At 52.9% G+C, this 21389-nt stretch overlaps 1 protein-coding gene across 4 annotated transcripts in view; it reads right to left on the reverse strand.

The window, feature by feature from the left end:
* The window catches only part of ABR (ABR activator of RhoGEF and GTPase), a 178285-nt gene that overhangs the window by 52754 nt on the left and 104142 nt on the right, over nt 1–21389 (reverse strand). For all 4 annotated transcript variants that reach the window (XM_012740555.3, XM_012740559.3, XM_012740556.2 and 1 more), the window contains 4 exons: nt 16991–17089; nt 11452–11637; nt 5777–5884; nt 2633–2693 (listed from right to left, as the gene is read on the reverse strand). In XM_012740555.3, the coding sequence (XP_012596009.3) occupies nt 2633–2693; nt 5777–5884; nt 11452–11637; nt 16991–17089 (454 nt within the window). The remainder of the gene's footprint in view (nt 1–2632; nt 2694–5776; nt 5885–11451; nt 11638–16990; nt 17090–21389) is intronic.

Genomic DNA, 21389 nt, shown 5'->3' on the forward strand with positions numbered 1-21389 from the left:
ATCTAAAAGTCAGACCTTGGACACGCAAGCTGGTCTCTCTCTAGTTTGCAGGGTACTCATTCTGCACAATGGCGCTGAGTTAACTGATTTGTTTGTATTGTTTCCTGTGATTAAAAATGGAAGCAGCCGGGCGAGGTGGCTCACGCCTGTAATCCTAGCACTCTGGGAGGCTGAGGCGGGCGGATTGCTCAAGGTCAGGAGTTCGAAACCAGCCTGAGCAAGAGCAAGACCCCATCTCTACTATAAATAGAAAGAAATTAATTGGCCAACTAATATATATATATAAAAAAATTAGCCGGGCATGGTGGCACATGCCTGTAGTCCCAGCTACTCGGGAGGCTGAGGCAGAAGGATTGCTTGAGCCCAGGAGTTTGAGGTTGCTGTGAGCTAGGCTGACACCACAGCACTCGCTCTAGCCTGGTCAACAAGCGAGACTCTGTCTCAAAAAAAAAAAAAAATGGAAGCAATTCTCACTAGCCCCATTTTACAGATAAGGAGACTGAGGCACAAAGACATTATGCAACATGCTCACAATCACCAAGCATTCGGTGGTAGCTGGGCTTTGAATTTAGGTCTACGCATGCTCCTAACTTTGAGCCTCCTCCTTTCTCAGGGGGAGGGCAGCTCCTGTAAAAAGCCCAGTGAACCTCAGGAAAGTTCTCAGGAAAATTCACCAGGAAGGGGTGAGCCCCCTCCTTACAAGCAGGCTCCTTCATTCCTTACGCCCCACTTTGAAGCTGACTTCAAAGACAGTATGGCAGGGACCGAAGATCCAGGTCCCAGGTCTGTTTCGCTAAGGCTAGGCTTCCTGTGGGGAGGGAAGAGCAAGCGAAGGGCTGATTTTCCTTTTAGGGAGGCAGCATTGAGACCCGACCCACTCCCAGGCCAGACCAAAAAGAGCGTTTCCCCTCTGATTCCCGAATGGGCTGCCCGTCAGAACAGAGCTCGTGTGCCTGTCCTGCTGGAGCCACCAGAGGAGGCTGCCTCGGAGCTTGCTCCCGCCCTAAGTGGTCTTCACACAGGACGGTCTGAGAAGGCGAGGGGACAATGGCCCTGCACAGCCCCTCCTACATAGTGGCTTCTGGGAAAGAGCTCAGGAAACCTCACCATCTCTCCTCCAGCGAACCGCCACCCCCCACTCCCTCCAGCCTTAGACAAGGAGCTCCAGGTTACCACGGAGATAGGAAAGCAAAGTGACTGAGAAGGGTGCGGAGACAAAACACCTGGTAGGAGGGAAGAGGAAGGTCCTAAAACCAGCCGCCTGCCACACAAACACGCGGGGCCCAGAGCAGCTGGCCAAAGGCAGCGTGGGTCACCCCTTGGCCCACGGGCTTCTGGACAGCTCCCTGCCTCGCCTGCTTCAGCCTCCTGTGAGCAACAGCCTGGCTGGCAGCACGCACCTGTCCCAGGACACACGCATCCCCCATGGGGGGACGGCAAAGAGGACGTTCCAGGTCCGTTTTCGTCGAATGGGGGGCGTGTGACCTTCACAAAGCAGCAGCCTGCCACACCCCCCTCTCCACAGCAGTGCCTTCCACACTGAGCGCCCAGACCTCGCCCGAGGGGCTCCGGGGGCTGGAAACACACCTCCCAATGCTGTCCTGCCCCCGCTACGCTCCGCGTGCTCCCACTGCCGCGTGGGGGCCCTGGGGGGTCTGGGAGCGGGCTCCGCACACACAATACCCTGGCCGCTCAACCTCCTCGCCTCGCTCCACAAACAAAGAAACTCCCAACTTCTCCCTCCGGTCTGGGCTGGAGCCCTCTCGGTCGAGGTGCTGCTGCCCAGACCATCTGCTACTCTCGGCCTGGCCCCGTGGACCCTCTCTCCGGCCTCGGGGTCGTCCCGCCTGCAGGTAAGCCTGTCACTTTCTCTCCTTAAGAGCCTCTCCAGGAAGTTGCTCAAAGCCTCTCGCTAACTCCCCGGTTCCCCACGGATCCTCAGGGGGACCTGGACCCTTCCAGCCCGGTCCTTCCATTCCGAAGCCACCCTGCCCCTGGAGGCGCCCAGACTTCAACTCCGGGCCGGACACTGGCTGGGGTGGAGGTAAGATGCAGGTCCGGCCGCTTGCCCGCCCCCCTTCCCTGCTGCCCCCAAACCTTGCCGGCCACGTTTGAGCCCGCGCCAGCCAGAGGCGGGAAGTGCACCGCCTCGCGTGGAGGGGCGCCGGTTACCATAGGTGCAGTTACAGCAGAAGCGGATGATGAGGAGGATTTCCATGGCAGCCTCCGTCCCTGCAGCAGGAGCGTGCAGCCATCGCTCCCGGCTCCCCGGCTCCCATCAGCAGCCCGGCCACCCAGCCACCTTGCCGGCTGCTGCGGCTGCACAGCCTCCAGAACCAAGCAGCCGCTTCCAAGTGCTCCTCCAGCAGGGAGGAGGGGAGGGGAGGCGAGTGGAGAGGGGAGGGGAGGGGAGGGGAGGGCGCGAGCAGCCTGCTGGCACCCTAAGGAGGAGCACGTTTGTAGCTGGCTGGCTGCCTGGGGACGAGGCTGGATTCCTCCCTCGCTCGCTCTCGTGCACGAGCACACACGCTCACACGCGCAGAAGCAGGGAGGGCGCCGCTCTCACACAGCCCGTAGTCCGCAGAGCCAGACAAAGGAAGGTGACTGTAATCCAGCCCGTTCCCCAAAGTACCTTCCATGGTGACTGACGTGTGGCTGTCCTTGGAGTCCTTGGGACCTTTCACTTTGAGTTCCTGCCAAAGGGAGGAAAGGAATCACTACCTGGTCTGTCCCTCCGCCTCCCGCCCCCCACTGTGGACACTGCAGGAAGATGGGCTCTGAAACCCAGCGGTGAGCCCCATGGACATGGGCCTGCCTCTGCCTCGCCACCCAGATCCCCTGTGCCCACACCTGCGATCTCCTGGAGCCTCGTGGAGTCCAGAGGCTGGGGTGTGGGCAAGAAGGAGGGGACTCTAGGTAGCAGAGACAGGACAGGTCAGTAAGGAGCACTGGGAGAACGGGAACACCTCAGCCTTATCACCTAAGATCCGTCCCCAGCAACCCTGAGGGCCTTGCAGAGAATGAGTGGTGGCAAGAGCAGGACCCCACCCCGCCATTCCCCCCGGCAGCCACTACTCGGGGATCCCGCACATGAGCCCAGTGTAGACAGGGCTTGAGTCAACAAGTACCAGGTGTGCCAGCTGCCCCTTGGGCATGAGCAACCCTTGAAATAAGGAGGAGGGACCCACACACCTGCACAGGGGAAGCAGGGAGGTGGCAGACCTGGGGCAGAGATGCTGAGCTCCACAGGGCAGTCCAAGCTACATCCTACCCATATCAGGAGGGACCCAGCCAGCCCCCAGTGCCCCCTGCCACCTCCTACACCCCAGTGCCTGTAATCGGCAACGGAGAGCAAGCTGCAAGGGAGGAACCGCCAGCACCCCTCCTGGATCCCACGCCAAGTGACCCAGTAGTGAGTGCTGGAAACAGACTCCAGGGATGGCTTATCTCATCCAAACCTCTTCCATCCTCCTGTGGAGAGACAGGTTCCAGCCCCAGCTTTTGCTAACAGGACAGTGCGGCCTGCAATTGGAGCTGTAATGCAATCCCCACTTGGCAGACTGAGTGCACAGAGCCTCGAAGAGGAATGTCAGGGGGAAGGCAGGGGCGAGGTGAGGCCAAGGTCAGGGACCCAGGTCGTATTGCCCACTCTGCTTGGGAGAGGAAATGCCCAGAGGGCAGGAGCCCCACATTTCCTGCTTCTGTCTCAAGCTGTTTCTAGATAGAGGAAGCTCCCAGGGACTGAGCTCGGGGCGTGCGCCTGCGTGCATGCGTGTAAGCGTGTGTGTGCGTGTGTATGCGGGGGTTTACTCAGCTTCTCCAGCCTCTGTCTCTGGCTGGTGCCTGGATTCCCAGCTTTAGGGAATTTTTCTCCAGGCACCACCCCCACTCCAGTGCAGCCTGGAGGTATGAAATCACTCCTGCTGCAAAGCAGAAGAGCCTAATTGCAGTAATTAAGTGGCAGTGCCAGCAGGAAGCAACAGCGTCATCCAGTGAGTCAGAATGAGGAGCCACCTGGCAGAGGGCCATGGGCCTGGCTTTGCCCTCTGGGTCGGGCAGGCTTTGCAAGAGGCTTATAGACGGGTGCGGGGTCTCTGCCTATGCACAGAGAGCAAGAAATCAGCCCGGGCTAAGAGGTGAGACCCCATACTTTTTGGTCCATATTTGACCCTGGGCACTTGGGCAGCCTTGGCAGGGCCACTCTGAGCATAGACCAAGGAGTCCACTCTGTTCCCAGGGAGGCATGGAAGCCTTGAGGGGAAGTGCTATTTGTCCATCCTCATGACCATGTGCAGGGACTTCCCCGCCCCTCACTCTGTCCTCCCAGGCAGAGGGTGACTCATCTGATCCATGGGTTTTGGAGAAGAAACTGAGCTCAGCCCTCTTCTCTCTGTACCCTGAGTTAGAGAGGTAGGCTCTGCCCTCATTATAGGGAGGGGTCTGTGGCTTCCCACCCCTGCCAGAGACCCAATAGATACACTTAATTCTGAGGTGAAGCGTTAGCAAGCCCAGCGTGGCTACAGATCCAAATCCACATTTTCCAATCCAGCTTTTAATAGTAATCAAGCTGACATTTCTGACTCCATCTGTCCAACTCTTGCGCTGCCTCTCAGTTGATTCCAAACTTGGGCATAACCCATAACCCCAGTAGTTTCAGGAAAACTATCCTGTGTCTCACCAACTTTTCTAATGTCAGAGATGAGACAGAGAAAGCAAAGAGCCAAGAAAGGCCTTTAAGGCAGGACTTCCAAACTGCAGAAGTATCACCCCCTCCCCAGAACCAGAGGTTCTCCTGCCCTAAGCTTGAAGCCGGGTGCTGTTCCTATAAGGCCAGTGGTTTAGGGGTGTCACTGAGGTCATCTGGATAAAGGGATGAACGGAGCTGTGTTCCTGAAGGATCCTAGAGTAACCATCCCCTCCAGGCCACAAAAAATAGAAAAATTAGCCAGGGGTGGTGGTGCATGCCTTGAGTCCTAACTACTTGGGAGGCTGAGGCAGGAGGATTGCTTAAGCCCAGCAGTTTGAGGTTGCTGTGAGCTATGATGACGCCACTGCATTCCAGCCTGGGTGACAGAGCAAGACCCTATCTTAAAAAAAAAAAAAAGCAGTGGCAGATGATGCCACCCTCTGCCCTGCAGAGGAGCATGGAGCAAAGGCTTAGGTGCAGTAGGGAACAGGTATGTTCCCAGCCACAGGGTCTAAGGCTTCTCTCCACATAAGCGGCCCTCGCCTTCTCTCTGTAGGACTGTGGTCCTAGAGTTGGCGAGGATCTTAAAAGACTCTCTCGTTCAGACTTCTTCAAATCTTCCTGATCATAAAAATCATCCAGAAGCTTTTAAACATAGACTCCTGGGCCCCACCCCAAGCCTTCTGAATCAGAAGCTCCGGGGAAGGTGCCTAGAAATCTGCATTTTAAACCAGTGATCCTGATTAAGCAAGTTTAGGATTAGCTGGACAACTCATTCTACAGAAGAGGAAACAAAGGCCAAGAGAAGGGAAGTGACACGCAAGATCACCACAGTGTGGGAGAGTATGGCCTTTTTTTTCTTTTGCCTCCCTTGTTCCTCTCTCTATCCTAAAATTGAATAATAATAATAAATCAAACAAATCAATATTTTTATGTTGAAAGGGAAAATTTCAGGTGCCAGAAAGCAAATATCAGGCTAAGTGCTACCCATTAGGGTGACCACTTTCCCAACTGGCAGGCAAGGGTTGGGAGACCCCAAGCAGCCCCCAAAGCCCAGTTGTCAGGGTGGCTGTGAGGGGAGCTGCCTACCTCTGAGATCTTCTGGAACTGGTTGTTGGACTGGCTGCACTTCTCAGCTGTCTCCAGAGCCACTTTATAGTTATCCACAAAAGCTTTGTACACACCAAGCTGGCTGGCCTGCAGGGTGGAGACAGAGAAAGGGGGGAGAGGGGGGTGGGAGAGGGGCGGGAAGAGGATTAATGAATGGATGAAAGCATAAACCAGAGCACCTGGAGCTCCCTTCACGCTCAGAACTTCTCACTCAGCTCCAAAGGGCTAGCTGGGAACTGGGGGAAAGGCAGGGATGAACATATTACAGTATCCCTTTGAACTTGACAGTTTCCATGGAAACCGGCTCAGCCAATAAGGTTAACAAGAGGGTACTGGGGGTGGGGGAAAGCAGGGTAGGGCCTTTGTTGGCATGCTAGAAATTCGACTCATCACAACATTTGGCTTCCCTTAGCTTCACGAAGGTCTCCCAGGGTTTGAAGCCCCTTCATGCCTCACATTTCTTTCACATCCTAGAATTAGCTGGAGCAGGGAGAGACAGGGGTGGGGTGGGGCGGGTGGGGGGTGAGGGGTGAGCATGTGTGGCCTGCTCAGTCCTCCCTCCCCACGCAGAGTGTGGGGCGCAGCATTGAAAGGTGCAGTCTTCCCGATCCCCTCTGCCTCCAGGTCCCTGTCCCCACCCCCTCCCGCCCCAGGGAGGCAAAGCCCCCACCTTACTACGACATCCGCATGTCACTCAGCATCTAACACAAAGCTCCCTATGACTTATGATCACAGAGAGCCTCCCCTCGCCGCCTCTGGGAGGCAGGGCAGATCCCATCGCCACTTACTGCAAAAGGGGAAACCGAGGCTCATTAATTCCTCAAATATTTATGGAGAGCCCTCTCTATGGCTGGGCTGTGTGTATGCATTTCCTCTTAAGAGAGCAAAGGGTGGAAATTAAAATTAAAACCACAGTGAGATACTGTTTCATACCCATTAGAAGGCTCAAAATTTAAAAGTCTAAAAATGCTATCAAGGGTTGGCAAGAATATAGGGAAATGTGAACTCTTGTAGACTTTTTGTCGGGGTATAAATTAGTACAATTATTTGGAGGGCAACTTGTCAATAACTAATAAAGCTGAAAATAAGCTCAATCTCAGCCTACTGCTTAAGCAAATCCACTTCTACATATAAACCATAAGGCTATGTTATTCAATATAGTAGCCACTCACTGCCTGTGGCCACTAAGCACCTAAACTATGGCCAGTCCAGACTGAGATGAGCCGTTACGTGTAAAATACAAACTGGATTCCACAGGCTTAGTGTGTAAAAGAGAATTCAAATTATCTCATTAATTTTTTAATACTGATCACATGTTGAAATGATAATTTTTTTTTTTTTTTTTTTGAGACAGAGTTTCACTTTATTGCCCAGGCTAGAGTGAGTGCTGTGGCATCAGCCTAGCTCACAGCAACCTCAAACTCTTGGGCTCAAGCAATCCTCCTGCCTCAGCCTCCCAAGTAGCTGAGATTACAGGCATGCGCCACCATGCCTGGCTAATTTTTTTTTTCTATATATATATTAGTTGGCCAATTAATTTTCTATTTATAGTAGAGACGGTGTCTTGCTCTTGCTCAGGCTGGTTTCGAACTCCTGACCTCGAGCAATCCGCCTGCCTCAGCCTCCCAGAGTGCTTGGATTACAGGCATGAGCCACCGCGCCCGGCCAAAATGATAATATTTTTGATCTAAATAAAATATAGTCTTGAAATTAATTTGACTTGTTTATTTTTACTTTTAAAAATGTGGCTACGAGAAAATTTTAAATTATACATATGGCCCATAATATATTTTTATTGGACAGCACTGCTCTAGAGAAACCTGCATGTGTGTGTGCCCAAGGAGGTGTGACAAGGGTATTCACTGCCTTACTCTTCTTCCTCATAGTGGAGGTGCTGAAAAAAATGCTCACAAGTACACACACGCCAGTGAAACTGAATGAACCTGATTATGTGTAGCAACACCAACAGGTTTCAAAATGAATCCTGATTGAATTGCAAAATATGATATACATGTACACTTGTACGCATTTTAAAAGTACATGCAGCATGGGCAATATAAGCAACCTTAACACTTGTACCCCTATAATATGCTAAAAAAAAAATACATGCAGCCAGGTTGTGGTGACACGTGCCTGTAGTCCCAGCCACACAGGAGGATCACTTGAGGCCAGGAGTTCAAGTTTAGCCTGGGCAACGTAGTGAGACCTCGCTCTCAAAAAAAGAAAAAAAAAAAAAAAAGTACACACAAAGCCAAAAAAAGATACAGATATGTAGTGACAATAAACTGCAGATAAACTGCAGTCTCGAAGGCTGTACAAACAAAATTCATGCCAGTAGCTGCTTCAAGAGGAGAAGGAACGTAGGGAGCAGCTTCGGCTTCAACCGTAATGCTTTACAGCATTTTCTTGATTAGAAAGTTTCACTACTGGCCGGGCGCAGTGGCTCACGCCTGTAATCCTAGCTCTTGGGAGGCCGAGGCGGGCGGATTGCTCAAGGTCAGGAGTTCAAAACCAGCCTGAGCAAGAGCGAGACCCCGTCTCTACTATAAATAGAAAGAAATTAATTGGCCAACTGATATATATATAAAAAATTAGCCGGGCATGGTGGCGCATGCCTGTAGTCCCAGCTACTTGGGAGGCTGAGGCAGAAGGATCACTCAAGCCCAGGAGATTGAGGTTGCTGTGAGCTAGGCTGACGCCACGGCACTCACTCTAGCCTGGACAACAAAGCGAGACTCTGTCTCAAAAAAAAAAAAAAAAAAAGAAAGTTTCACTACGTAACTTTAGAGCTTGGCACCTGTTAATTATCGGAGGTTGGTACATAGTTGTTTGCTATGTTATTCTCTAGATTTTTTTATTTAAACTTTTTTTTTTCAACCAAGTAGCAAGGTGCTGCCTCGCTTCCTTGGGGGCACCTGCTTTCCATCAAGGTGCTAGAGAAAGTAAACTGGCACTGGGCCCAGCACAGACCACGCTGCTTTCTGTAGAATTCTTGTGCTCCTCAGCGACCCAAAGAAACCGGGCTGGGGTGATGGGGGCACTGGCCGGGGCATCCCCCAGGCCCGGAGCCTCCCAGGACAGAGCCCTTCTCTGAGGAAGCTGTGGGGTGGGGTGGGCTGAGGAGGGTCCAAGGCAGCCAGTAGGAGGGTGAGAACTGGGTGCTTTGGGGGGAGCGAAGGCCAAAGCAGCGCAGGTCTCAGCCCCAGAGGGGCCAGACTTTAAAGAAAAAAAAATTGCAGGGAGGGGCAGGAAGGGATGGAGCCTGTCTCCTTTTCCAGTGGGAGCACTGGTCCATCAGAGCCCCAGGGTACAGGAGATGTGCTAGACAGTTGCTTCCTATGCTAAAAAGTATAAATCATTGATATTCTTCTTCCAGGAAAGGCCTCTCCTTGTCCCCTTTCCCACGAGAAGGATAAAGTCTGGGTGCCCAGGTTGGTACACTGCCCTCCCGTGAGCCAGGAGCAGGAGCCACCTGTGTGCCCCGGGCCATCCCAGGCACTGCCATCTCCACTGTCACCCGAGGCTGTAGGGCCCGAGGCCCGGCCTGCCAGGGTCATTAACGGGGAAGTGGAGGTTGCTTGGAAACAGCAGCTTGGCACTGGGGTGATCTCATAAAACAAACAGCAGAGAGATGCTAATTCCCTTCTCCCTGTAATGAATAATCAAATACCCAAAGACTTCAGCTGAAAATAAACTGCCTCCAGATGCCCAGGCCTGCACCAGGCCCTGCCCGGCCTGTAGCCTCAGGGGCCTCAGACATCAGTTCACCGTGCTGGGGAGGGAAGGTGGGTAGCAAGTTCATGACCAAGCCTGGGGAGCAGAGCCCAGAACAGGTAACAGCAGGGTCCAAGCGATGAAGATAAACGGCAACAGCCTTGCCGTGCTGGGCTACTCGCCCTCCCGCCTGGGTTTACTCTGTGCCTCCTGACAGTTGGCTCAGACTCCCTGGGACAGGGAGTAGTTCACCATCCTGAACTTAATGAGCTGGAAGCATCTGGGTCAACAACGACCAGAAGCGTGGAGCTCCCTGGAAAGGATGCTTTCTGGGTGCCTCTTCCTGATAACAATGACAATCACGGTAACAGCAATGATCGGTGCGTATTTACTAATTTATGCTGTGCCGGGCCTGTTCCAAGCACTTTCGGTTATTAACTCACTTGCTCCTCACAACCACCCAATGAGGTAAGTCCTATTACTAACCTCGTCTTTACAGATGAGGAAGCTGAGTCACAGAGGGGTTGGGTAAGTTGCCCGGTCACAGATTTAATCTGGCATTCAAGCCCAGCTGTGACCTGGCTCTAGAAGCTGTGCTTGTCCCCACAACACTGCTGGTCTCGAGAAACAGGGGTCTCAGGATGTAGATCTCAGGCCCTGCGATGTCTCCCTTATGCCCTTCCACGTTTTCCCTGGACTCAATGGTCAAGGTCATGGTGCATTCATTCATTCATTCATGTATTGACCTTTGAGATGGTCTAATGAGAGGGAAATACAGTCTGTCCCCTAGGAGCCTGTGGTTTTAGAGAGACAGGCAGTTATAAGCTCACTGAGGGGATGACACAGAGGCCACATTCCGGGGCTGGGGAAGGCTTCTCTGGGGAGGTCACTCCTAAGCTGGGAACTGACCAGAAGAAACCAGAAAAGATGTGGAAGGGACATTTCAGACAGATGGAGCCGCAAGTACGGAGAGGCCAGAAAGTGCCTGCAGGGTGAAGTGGAGCAGAAAGTCCAGTGTTGGGGCGAGGAGGCAGGGAGTAGCCAGAGGCCAGGGCTGGGCAGAGGCCAGCATGCAGAGGGTCCCATGAGCCCTTCCTTGGAGCCTGGCCTTCCTGCAGTGGGCAAGGGGGAGCCGCTGAAGGGACTGGAGCTGGGAGAAGCAAGGTCTGGTCGGGGCTTGGCTGACTCTCCTGCTGCTGGACAGCGGGGAGGTGGGAGCCACTTGTCAGGGTCCAGGTGAGGGTCACTGGTGGCCCAGAGGGAGAGCACCCGAGGGGCTGGAGAATGAGGTGGCTGTGAGTGACACGAAAGACGTGGGCTCCACGGGACGAGGAGTGGGCAGGGTAGGGCTAGGGTGGGCAGGGAGGCACCTAGGATGAGTCCAAGGCACCCACTGAGATAAAGACAGGAAGCAGAGCAGACACTTCAGAGATGCTGAGTCCAGTTCTGAACATGCTGAACTTGAAGCCCAAGGAGAGTTCAGCAAAGTGTTTCTCTGGCCTAAGTCGAGCTCTGTCCATTCAGCTGGTCTCAGGGCAGGGGAGAAGAAGGGTGCTGCACCCTTCTTCTGTGCCCTGCACCCCCAGCCATGCACCCCCAGAGAACCGCACTGCCACTGACCCCCAGTCTCCTTCCTCTCCCGCTGGGCTATCAGAAGTTATGGTAGGAGAGCCAGGCAGGGGGCTCCATGGGTCTAACCTGGGAGTCCCCAGGGGGACACAGCTAGAGACAGGCAGAGCCGGGGGAGAGGGCATCATGGAAAGCCTGGGAACCAGACGTCTGTGAACATGTCCCAACACTCAGGCTGGACATTAATCCAGCCCCAGGCACCCCATAAAGAAGAGGCCCAGGCGTTCCTCCAGGACTCAGAGATAACCCAGGCCTCCAAGGAGGCCAAGAGGGCCAGGGTGACCAGTCCCCTCCATCCCTGGGAGACTCACCAGCTTCTGGAAGAGGTGGCCCATGGTAACCTGGCTGTCCCATTGCTGCACCTTGGGGCAGAGGTTGTCGTAGAACTCCTTGTGGATCTCGTAGATGTCCTGGATCTTGTAGAAGATGGTCTCGATCTGCTGGATGGTGAGCACGGGCTGGGAGGTGGTGGCTGTGGCCTTCAGGGGTTTCATGGGCTGGGAGAAGGAGAGAGAGCAGAGGTGGGGGGTAAATAAGCCACTGTCGGCAGGCCCAGGGCAGATGTGGCACTGATTAGCCCTTCCTACCACGATGATCCTTTCCACTGAGCGTGGTTGTAGCCTCAGATTCTCAATGTCAGGTTGACGTGACAATGAAACCTATCTGTCTTCCCTGCTTGTCTACACCAAGAGGCTCCAGGGCCTGCAAGTGGAGAGGTTGAGGTGACAGACAGTGACTGAGGACCTTCCTGCAGCAGTGGCTGGGAGCTTGAGCCATCATCTTAATGTCCAGCACTGTGACTGTGGGTAACGGGGCTTGGGTGCATTTTCTTCAGCGTGATTCTCTGTGTTTCCTACATCACCTACCAGTAAATATTAAACGTATGACTGGAAGAACCCCAAAGATGCCCAGACTGTGGGAGACAGGCCACAGAGAGGTATCCAGCCACAGAGAGAAGGCATGACAGGGAGGACACGTTCACCTGGACGAGAGAAGCCTGAGTCAGATACGGTTGCTGTTCTTCACGTGTCCGAGGGCTGTGCGGGAAGAGGCCTTGAACTTAGCCTGGGTTGCTCTGCAGACCCGCAGTGGCAAAAAGCGATGGGGTCAGATTTGGGCTCACTAGAGCTGTGCCCCACTGTCTCAGAAGATTAGGTAGTGAGCTTTCTGACAAGAGAAGCATTCTAGCAGAGGATAGGTGACTCTGCTGAAAATACTGGACAGCAGGGACCACCTACACTGAGGGAGCCCAAAGCTATCGCTGGCTCCCCCCGCGCGATGACCACCAGCTCGAGTCAACCACAGCAGCCAAACTTCCAGCCATGCTTCACTCCACCCTCCCTTCTGTCTCACTCTGATGGTGGCCGGGCCCAAGTCAGTCCACAAGAGGAAGTCTCATCCACTCCAATACCCAGACAATGCTCTGACTTCTGGCTCCCTCATCCGCCGAGCTCTAAAAAGTCCAGACACAACAACAGGGGCAGGAAAACGCAGAACCCCTCCTTCTGGGCCTTTCAGCGCTAGAACCCAGGGACCCTCGGCGTCCAGTTCTCGCTAAGGAAACAGGACGGGGTTCATTCCAATGCTAGGCAGTGTGGGTACGAGTCCCAACTCTGCCATGTAATAGTTGTGGGCACATCACTGGGTTTGCCTCTCCGGCAGGGGAAGGAGTGTCGATTTTACGCCCATGGAATGATTCGGCTTTGCCTGGAGGGACTGAGGCAGGGGAATGATAGGGGTTCTAGTTTTCGTTTTAGGAGATTATTTTTATGATCCATGATCTCTGCTCCTGAAAACTTTATAACTGATTTGGACGAAATGGACCAACACAAAAGAAACAACTTAGTGGATAATGCTAGGGAGGATATACCCATCTTGGACCATAATACCAGCCACGTGGCTCCAAGGTTGTATGGGAGCAGCTCAGAGGGCTTCCTGGAGGAGGTGGACAGGAATAGGGGCCTTGGAGGTCGGGAAGATCTGAACAGGTGGAAGGGTGGGGGGTAGGTAAGAACGCCAGGCAGGGAAACGGAAGGAACCAGGAGGCAGGACAAAGGCCCAGGTGGGCGGGTTGGGAGTGTCACGGTCTCTAACACTCCCTGGAGGACACAGAGGCTGCTTCAGGACCAACATGACAGAGTTGCTCCTTCCCACCTCTGCACGGGACCCACAGAGGGGTCCAAGTAGCCACAGAGTCCCAGAACCACTAATCCTGTCGCTGCCCCTGAGCAGTCCACACTGGGGAGGGAATAAAGGAAACAGCGAGGGAACAAACAATCCTGGGAAAGCAAAGGGGACAGGGTTTCTCAGAAGCCGCTGAGGCGGCGCTCATCCGCCACCTAGGCAGACAGACACAGGGCTCTGCTTCCTCCTAAACCTCCCACTCCATCTACAAAAGGGGAAGAAATGACACTAGCCAGCAGCCAGTCACATGCATGGGGCCTGCACTTGGGGCTTCAGAAGGTTCTCACGACAGGGACCTTTGGGGGAGGAGGAAGAGCTGGGTGTGTGCCTTTGGCTGGCTGGACCCTTAAGGCAGTTATTTGCATCTGGTGAAGCCCCTACACATAGGCCTCAGGGGCAGGAGGGACCGCCCCCCCCCCAAAGCCAAGGTGACCCATACCGAGCTTTGACACAGCCGAAGCACTAGTGCACGAGTCACCCCCACCTCCTCCCCGGCCCTGCTGCAGAGGGCATGGGCGGCCCTGGCTCTCCATTTTATCAGGGGAGAATTCTTAGAGGACCCCTGAGTGACCTCAGCCCTGGCTCTCCACCTCCCAGCCCCAGTGCTTCTCAGGAAGAGGGGCTGGGCTGGTTCTGACTTGCCAGTGGGACTTCGCACGGCCATTTGTCTGCTCTGTCCCCAAGCAACTGGCCTTTCTTTCGAAACAAGATACAGATATCTGCCCACTTCCTCCATCTCCTACCCCAGAAGGCCTGGAGGCTGCTGAGAACATCTGCAAACTCTCACCTGGGTTCCTCCTCCCAGGAGCCCAGGGAGGAAGGTGTCATTAATCTGGTTTATGGATAAGGAGCCTGAGACACAGCAGGAAACAGCCAGAACAGAGACTGAGAGAGGAGGTCAGGTCGTGGCCCAGCAGTGGGAGGAGCTGTGGGCAATGGCCCCACACCCTGCGGTCCCAGTGCAGAGTCTGGGAGATGCAGAATTGCAACGCATTTGGTTTTGTCTTCCTTCCTTCACCCCTGACCTCAGCACAGGCTCCCAGACTGCACTTGTAATCGGAGCCCACCCGGAACCAGGAGGGTTCCAGAAGATTGCCAAACCTGGCCCCAGCCTGCAGCAGGGCAGGAACGGAGGCTCCCGAGTGCAGTCCCTGTCTGTGCCTGTGTACACAGTCTCAGGTGCACAGCCAGCCCTTCGCACATCAGGAAGTGTTCAACTGAAAGCACACAAGCACTAGGATCCAGCTGTGGGAATGGGGGAGGGAACAGGGAGGAAACAGATTTTGTTCTCCTCTGAACCGCCCCAAGCCCGTTTGTCAGACCACCCTGAAGAGAGTAGGGTTTGAGCTCCCTGGTAGCTGAGAGGGGAGGGGGCGAGCTCCGCTCAGGAGGACAGGAGGGAGGGCTTGAAGCCCCAGCCCAGAGGTTTATCATCTGAGGCTTTGGCTGTGGAGCGTCCTGCCCCCCCCCCTTCCTGAGCCCTCCAGCCACAGCCTGGCCGTCCAAGTAGGCCCTCCCTCCCTCCCACCTGGGCTCCAGAAAGAACCAAGCAGGGGCCCCATGAACAAGCTATGTGTGGGGGGTCCCCCTCAGCACTGGGGGGCCCAGCCTCACAGTTTTTGCCTTTGGGGCATGAACTGTTAGAAAGGCAAGGCAGGGAGGGGCAGTCTTGGCCCCTAAATCTGTTATCTTGGCCCAGATGAGGTGGCAGGTTGGGACCTAAGAGTTTCATGTCTGATGAGGACAGGAGCCACACCCTCCTTCACGGCAAGGGTGTGTTGACAGACACAAATAAGCCCTAACCTGTCTTCCCTCCCAGCCCTGGAGTGAATGACATTATCAACCGACATTAGGCTCTGTTCTCAGAGCTTTACGTGAAAATCCCTTTCATCTTCACAACACCATGAAGAGAGTAGTATTTGTATACCCAGTTTGCAGGTGGGAAAATGAGGCACAAAGGCTCATTCTCCTGCAGAAGGTCTAGAGCCAGTAAGCAATCAAGCGGGGATTTGCAGCCAGGCAGCCGGGCTAGAATGCCTTTCAAATATGCATCCTGTTAGTAATGGCAACCATGCTCCCTTTTTTGGTACAGTTAGTCACAGCTTATAAGGTATATTTCACATATGTGTGACTGGAGGTCTGCCTGTCCTCCTTCTTCCAGCCAGTATTTGAGTGCCTTAAGGACCTGGCATTATACGAAGTCCCCAAAGGATCACCCGATCTCAACCCCATGAAGAAAGAGGAAAAAGGAATAGTATTACTCTCATCTTTGGGTGAGGAAACTGAGGTTCTAGGAGTTTATGCATAGCTTAACTAAAGCCAATGGTTTTCGAACCCACAACATATGTAAGAAATAAGGGGACCCAGTAATTACATACATATATACATGTACATACATGCAACAAACCAAAAGCTTCATGAAACAGTACTTAACCTTACTATGTGTGATCCATGCTAGTTTCTCTTTCATTCAATTTACAATGCTAGTTCAACCCACTATACTGATTTCACAACCAACTGTACTAATTTCACAACCCACTAATGGGCTGAGATATACATTTTGGGAATAGTACAATAGCCTGCTATTAATGGCAGAGTCCGGTCTGGCCCTGGTTCCGGCCCCAAACCAGATTCCTTATCCACCTGCCATTACTGTCCCTCACTTGGAACACATCACTGTGCATACCGATAAACTCCTGGTGAGATCTACCACTAACCTAGCCCGGAGTGTTGCAAAGTATCTTCACATTTCAATAGGCATTCTTTGGGTAATAAATACCAGGTCCCCTGGGACACCGAGAGACAACATCTCATGCCATAGCAAGCACAGAAACGTGTATCTTATAATTCTTGTGAGAATGAGTTTCCACGGATCCACACTTACATTTCTTATCCCCCTTTTTCTGATGATTATCTTATGTCTCAGACTGCAAAACACCCAGAGGAAAGAACTTTATACACTACAATCACTCTGCATAATATCCAGACACATCTAATAAGCACTTTCTTCCAAGGCAAAAACGTCTTACATCTGCGTGGTACTTTTATCTTTGGAAAACATTTTAATATTCCCCTCCCCATCTGATTCTCACAACAACGCCTCTGCTTTGGAAAGGAGATGGAGGCATCTCTACCAGGGGCTGAGGTTGGCCAAATGCCCCAGAGCTGTGGCACTTCTCAAAACACCTCACGTTTCTGGACACAGGGCTTCAGGATGGTGCTAACGGCCCACTTTCCCAGGAAGGAGGAAGGACTTGGACCAAGGATGACAAAGAGGTCTCAACCTGATTGACTGGTTGAGACTGCCCAGAACACAGCATGGAGGAGGCGGCCAAGGCCCCACCAGGACAGAGTGCTGTGGTAGATTAGTAATGCCTGCACCAGGGTCGTGGGCAGTGGGTGTGTCTGCTATCCCTAAACCGCCTGTCCTTCTGCTCCTGCCTTTCCAGAGCAGCGTAATAGAGAGATGAAGCTCAGAGGCACAAGCCCTTTCTGGCAATGACCCTGGCTGCCTGGCGCCCAGATATAAGCAGAGCCGCTGCGGACTGTCCACAGGGAAGGACTGGGGCAGGTCCCCACACCTTTCCAACTCCTGAAGCAGTTTTTTAGAGCATGACATTGTCCAACAAGGGGACCAGAAGGCCCCGGCGCATACCCTGTACTCACCAGCAACAAGGCTTCCAGCTGGTTGATGTAGATCTCTTCGCTGGCCAGGAACCCCGAGAGAACCAGCTTCCTCATCTCCAGCCCTTTCCCCGCTTCCACCTGCACCAACACAGACCCAAAGCCAAAGCTCATTAGAAAAGAGGCCAAAATTTGCAGTGGCCTATGTCTGTTTTATTGCCTTTTATCTTTTCTTTTAACTCACACTTTCACAGGGGATAAAAGCCAGATATTATGATAGAAAATTTGGAATATACAGAAATATAAAAGGGAAAACACTCATATTCCTACTGCTAATATCTTGCTTTGTTTCCCTCTCCACTTTTTCCCCACATTTCCTCATTTTATATCCATCCATCCATCCATCCATCCATCCATCCATCCATCCATCCATCCACTGAGCCAACCTTACAGTGGTGAGCAAGGTACAAGGGACCCACCCTTTGTTGGGCAGTTAATGGGGGCTGGGGGATAAGGACATTCAGGAGGGAAAATCAGAGTCAGGACTGAGGCAGGGCATGGTCACAGCAGGGGCCCAAGTCTAAGCCTGGGGCACCAAGGGGGCTCCCAGAGGAAGTGATATATAAACTGAGAGAAATGGGGTAGAGAGAATGGAATGGAAGTGGGTGTGAGAGCCCAGCCTTGTGGCCCTCTAGCTACTCTTTTGACTATACATACCTTCCTGCCCCCAGGGGCTCAATCCCACAACAGAAGGTACAGACTGTGGGCCCCTCAAACTTAGCTCTGCACTCCCCAACACTTCCTGATCACCTCTGTAAGGCACAGACTCAAACTAGCCCCCTCCTCTCTCCAAAACTGCTGCTTCTCTACACTGGAGACCCTCATTAGCCTTGGATGCCCATCAAGTAGCACAGTGCCTGGCACAGAGAGAGCACCCAAAAGACCTTCTTTGGTGAAAAGAATATAAAGCCATTCTTCTTGTCATCCAGGAGCCCCAAGAGTCACTCCTGGCCCCTTCTTCCTTCTCTCTCCCTTCCCTCTGCCACATTTGACACCATGCCCTTCAAACTTCCTTGCTAATCTCTTCCACCTCCTGTTCCACCCTCCTTTTTCCCTCTGCTGTGGTTCTCCTAACTGACCTCTACCTCTCTCTCTCCCTCCTCCTTCCTGTCCACACACCGGAGCTGGATCAATCTGCAGAGAATGCAGCTTCCCTGATGCTTGTCAAGGCCCTAATATTAATACTGCAAAATGTGATCATTTGGGGATTCAGTGAGGTTATTTGTTCATTCATTCATTCAAATACATTACTGAACACCCACCAGCCCTGTAGATACAATGGAAACAAGCAAACAGGAGTTCCTGCTCCCATGTAGCTTAGAATCTAGTGGGAGAGACAGACATTTAACAAAACGAACAAGCAAATATATGACCCTAAACTAGGACATGGGGTCCAGCATATTCTTTAATTAAACACCTCCAGTGGCCCTATGTCTCTCCCTATCCTTCCCATCTCCCCGCCAGCCGTGAGATCTCTTTGGTCTTTTCAACATGGCAGGAGTGTTTGGCTTCTGACCTCTGGTTCTTGCTATTCCTGCTGCCTAAAATGCCCTTGTCTAAATCCCACCTCTCCTTCAAGGAACCTCATTCCCTGCCCAGTGATTTCGGGAGGCCTTTGCAGCCCCTACAGTACCACACACCTCTCCCCTGAGGCTGACACCATCTGATACACCTAATGTTGACTAGGGCTTATGAGTCCTCCACGCTCTTAGCCCCCAAACACGCCATCCAGGTAGGCACTATATTTTACCATTATATAAAGGGAAATATACAAGACTCAAAAAGAGGGAAGTCACACAACCAGGCAGAGCTGGGATTCCACCCCAAGTCCTCCAACACCAAATTCTGCACTCTTCCACTGCTCTGATGATTTCCTCACTCTCTCATGGCTTTTTCAAGCATCAAATGCTTATCTGGAATCTCAAAGAAATCCTTTTTTTTTTTTTTTTTTTTTTTAAATTTTTTTAGAGATGAGTATCTTGCTATGTTGCCCAGACTGGTCTTAAACTCCTGGCCTCAAGTGATCCTCCCACCTCAGCCTCCCAGGTAGCTGGGATTACAGGTGTGAGCCACCACACCTGGTCCCAGATCATTTGTGGGCATCAAATGCACACCCTAAACATAGGCTGGGAGGGACAATGAGGCCATCAGACACCCATAAGCCTGAGAAGAGCTGCTTTCCCCCAACCGGATGACCTGCCCCAGTGTGTTCTCACCAGCTTTCCCAGGTGCACATTCTTCTCACCTGGTCCCCAGGTGAGGGGCCTTTGCCTCCCATCAGCAACCTGGCTGGCAGATCTGTGCTGGAGGCTGCTGCCCACAAAGTCTCTGAAATGTTATTAATATCTGACCCTGTGGTAGCTATGGTACCTTATATGATAAAAGGGACTCTGCAGATACGATTACATATGAGATGGGGAGATTATCCTGGGTCACCCAGGAGGGCCTTATGTAATCACAGGGTCCTTACAAGAGGGAGGCAGGAAGGTCAGAGTCAGAGAAAAGAGGTGACAACAGAAGGGGGATGCTACACTGCTGGCTTTGGAGACAGAGGATGAGGCCATGAGCCAAGGAATGAGGGGGCCTTTAGCAGCTGCAGAAGCCAAGGAAATGGATTCAGTCCCCTAGAGCTTCCAGAAACAACCAGCCCTGCTGACCCTATGCACAGACTTCTGTGAATGAGGATACATTTGAGCTGCTGTAAGCCATTACATTTAATGATGATTTGTTTCGGCAGCATTAGAAAACCAATGTAGACCCTCAGCTTTAGGGAAGGACAGCAGTTATTTATCAATGACTTCATAAGTACCAGGAACTGTACTAAGGGCTTCTCGTTGGAATCTCACAATCTGGTAGGTGTTATCATTAACCCTGGAGGCGCAGAGGGGGCAAACTGCTAGCTGCCTGAGCGCAGCCTGGGGCATGCCCTTGAGGAACAAGATCAGAGATAGGAGCCCAGCCCCAGCCCCAACCCCTGCCCCAGCCCCAGCCCCAGCCCCTCGAGGCCAAACCCTAGGTGGCTTCCCCAAGCTGCCCAGGCCTGACAAATGGGAACTCATGCTCCACGCTGGGGGCGAGCGCTCCCCCACTGCACCCCACTCCCCCCACTGCTCCCTGCCAACCAAGGATTTGCCTGAGGGCTTGGCAAACACCCTCTAAAGGAAGTCACTTGGTGGCACACTAAGAAATTAACTGTGGAGCTGGTTGGACCAGGATGGGGTGAAGAACTGGTGATTTGCAGGCCCAGGCACAAATCAGCCTCCGTGCCTCCTGACATGAGCACAGACCACTCAGCCCTGGCACGGCCCATTTCAGCCCTCCCCTGCTGACCCCCATCTTCATGATCTAATCGTGGAGGACTGCTTTTGAGGAGAGGACAGTTCAGGAAGACCCACCCCCCAAAAGGCAATAAAGAGTCACCCCCAAGAGTCCCCACTCTGGGCCACACTCACCCTGAAGTTCTGGCTGGGATGGGAGTGAAGGTGTCAGAGAGCTTAAGGATGTGGAACTGAATGTTGTGCATTTTACTAAGAGGAGGTCTGTCGCTCAGTTACCACCAAAGACTTCTTCCATCTCTGCTTTGCTTTCAGACCCCATATAATCCTGGTTTAGAACTGTCTGGAAATTCACAATTGTTTCAATCCTTCTGGACCTATTCTTGTCTCAGAAAATGCCATGGCTCCACATTCATCCATCCACTCCCTACTATGTGCCAGGCACTGGAAATACAAAGATGAAGGAGGTGGTCCCTGCCCCCAAGGAGCTCTCCTGTCCAGAATCCCCGCATTAGTTCTTTGCAGAGTTCAGAGACCCACAGCCTCTGCCACGCAGCCTGCCAGCCCCCAGCACAGGGAAGGTACCTGTCCCTACTGCCACCACGGGCAGAACTCAGCCCCTGCTGGGCTCGTTCATCCATCCTCAGCATTTTACCAATCTGCTAGGCTGAAAGTTTTTCAGCTTGAAGCTGCCAAATCAAAGATGTCAGGTCACCCTGGTAGGGGCAGTATCTACAGATAAGGCTTGCCCAGTTCCGGCTGGGTCTTTCAGAGGGGTTTAGAGGCTAAATAAAGATTTGGTTCTAGGCCAAGCCAAGACAAAAATCTCTCCAGGAACCTTGATCTCCTCCAAGACAACAGTGAGGTCTGGCTTTCTGGCTTGACCTCCTCCAAGACAACAGGCAGGGCCAGCTCTTTGGCTGCGATTCAAAGCTACAGGACAAGCAGCGAGGGACTGAGAATCCTTGAAAACAACAGAATTTGGCTCATGGGTCACAATGGTTTGCAAGGAGCATGCAGCAGCATCTGCTCAGAATAGAGACCCCAGGGCCTGGGGGTTGTTGCCTGTGGCTGAGAGCTACACCCACGCCAAGTGCCTCTCCAAA

The sequence above is a fragment of the Microcebus murinus genome, chromosome 18, assembly GCF_040939455.1.
Source record: "Microcebus murinus isolate Inina chromosome 18, M.murinus_Inina_mat1.0, whole genome shotgun sequence".
Classification (NCBI taxonomy): Eukaryota; Metazoa; Chordata; class Mammalia; order Primates; family Cheirogaleidae; genus Microcebus; species Microcebus murinus.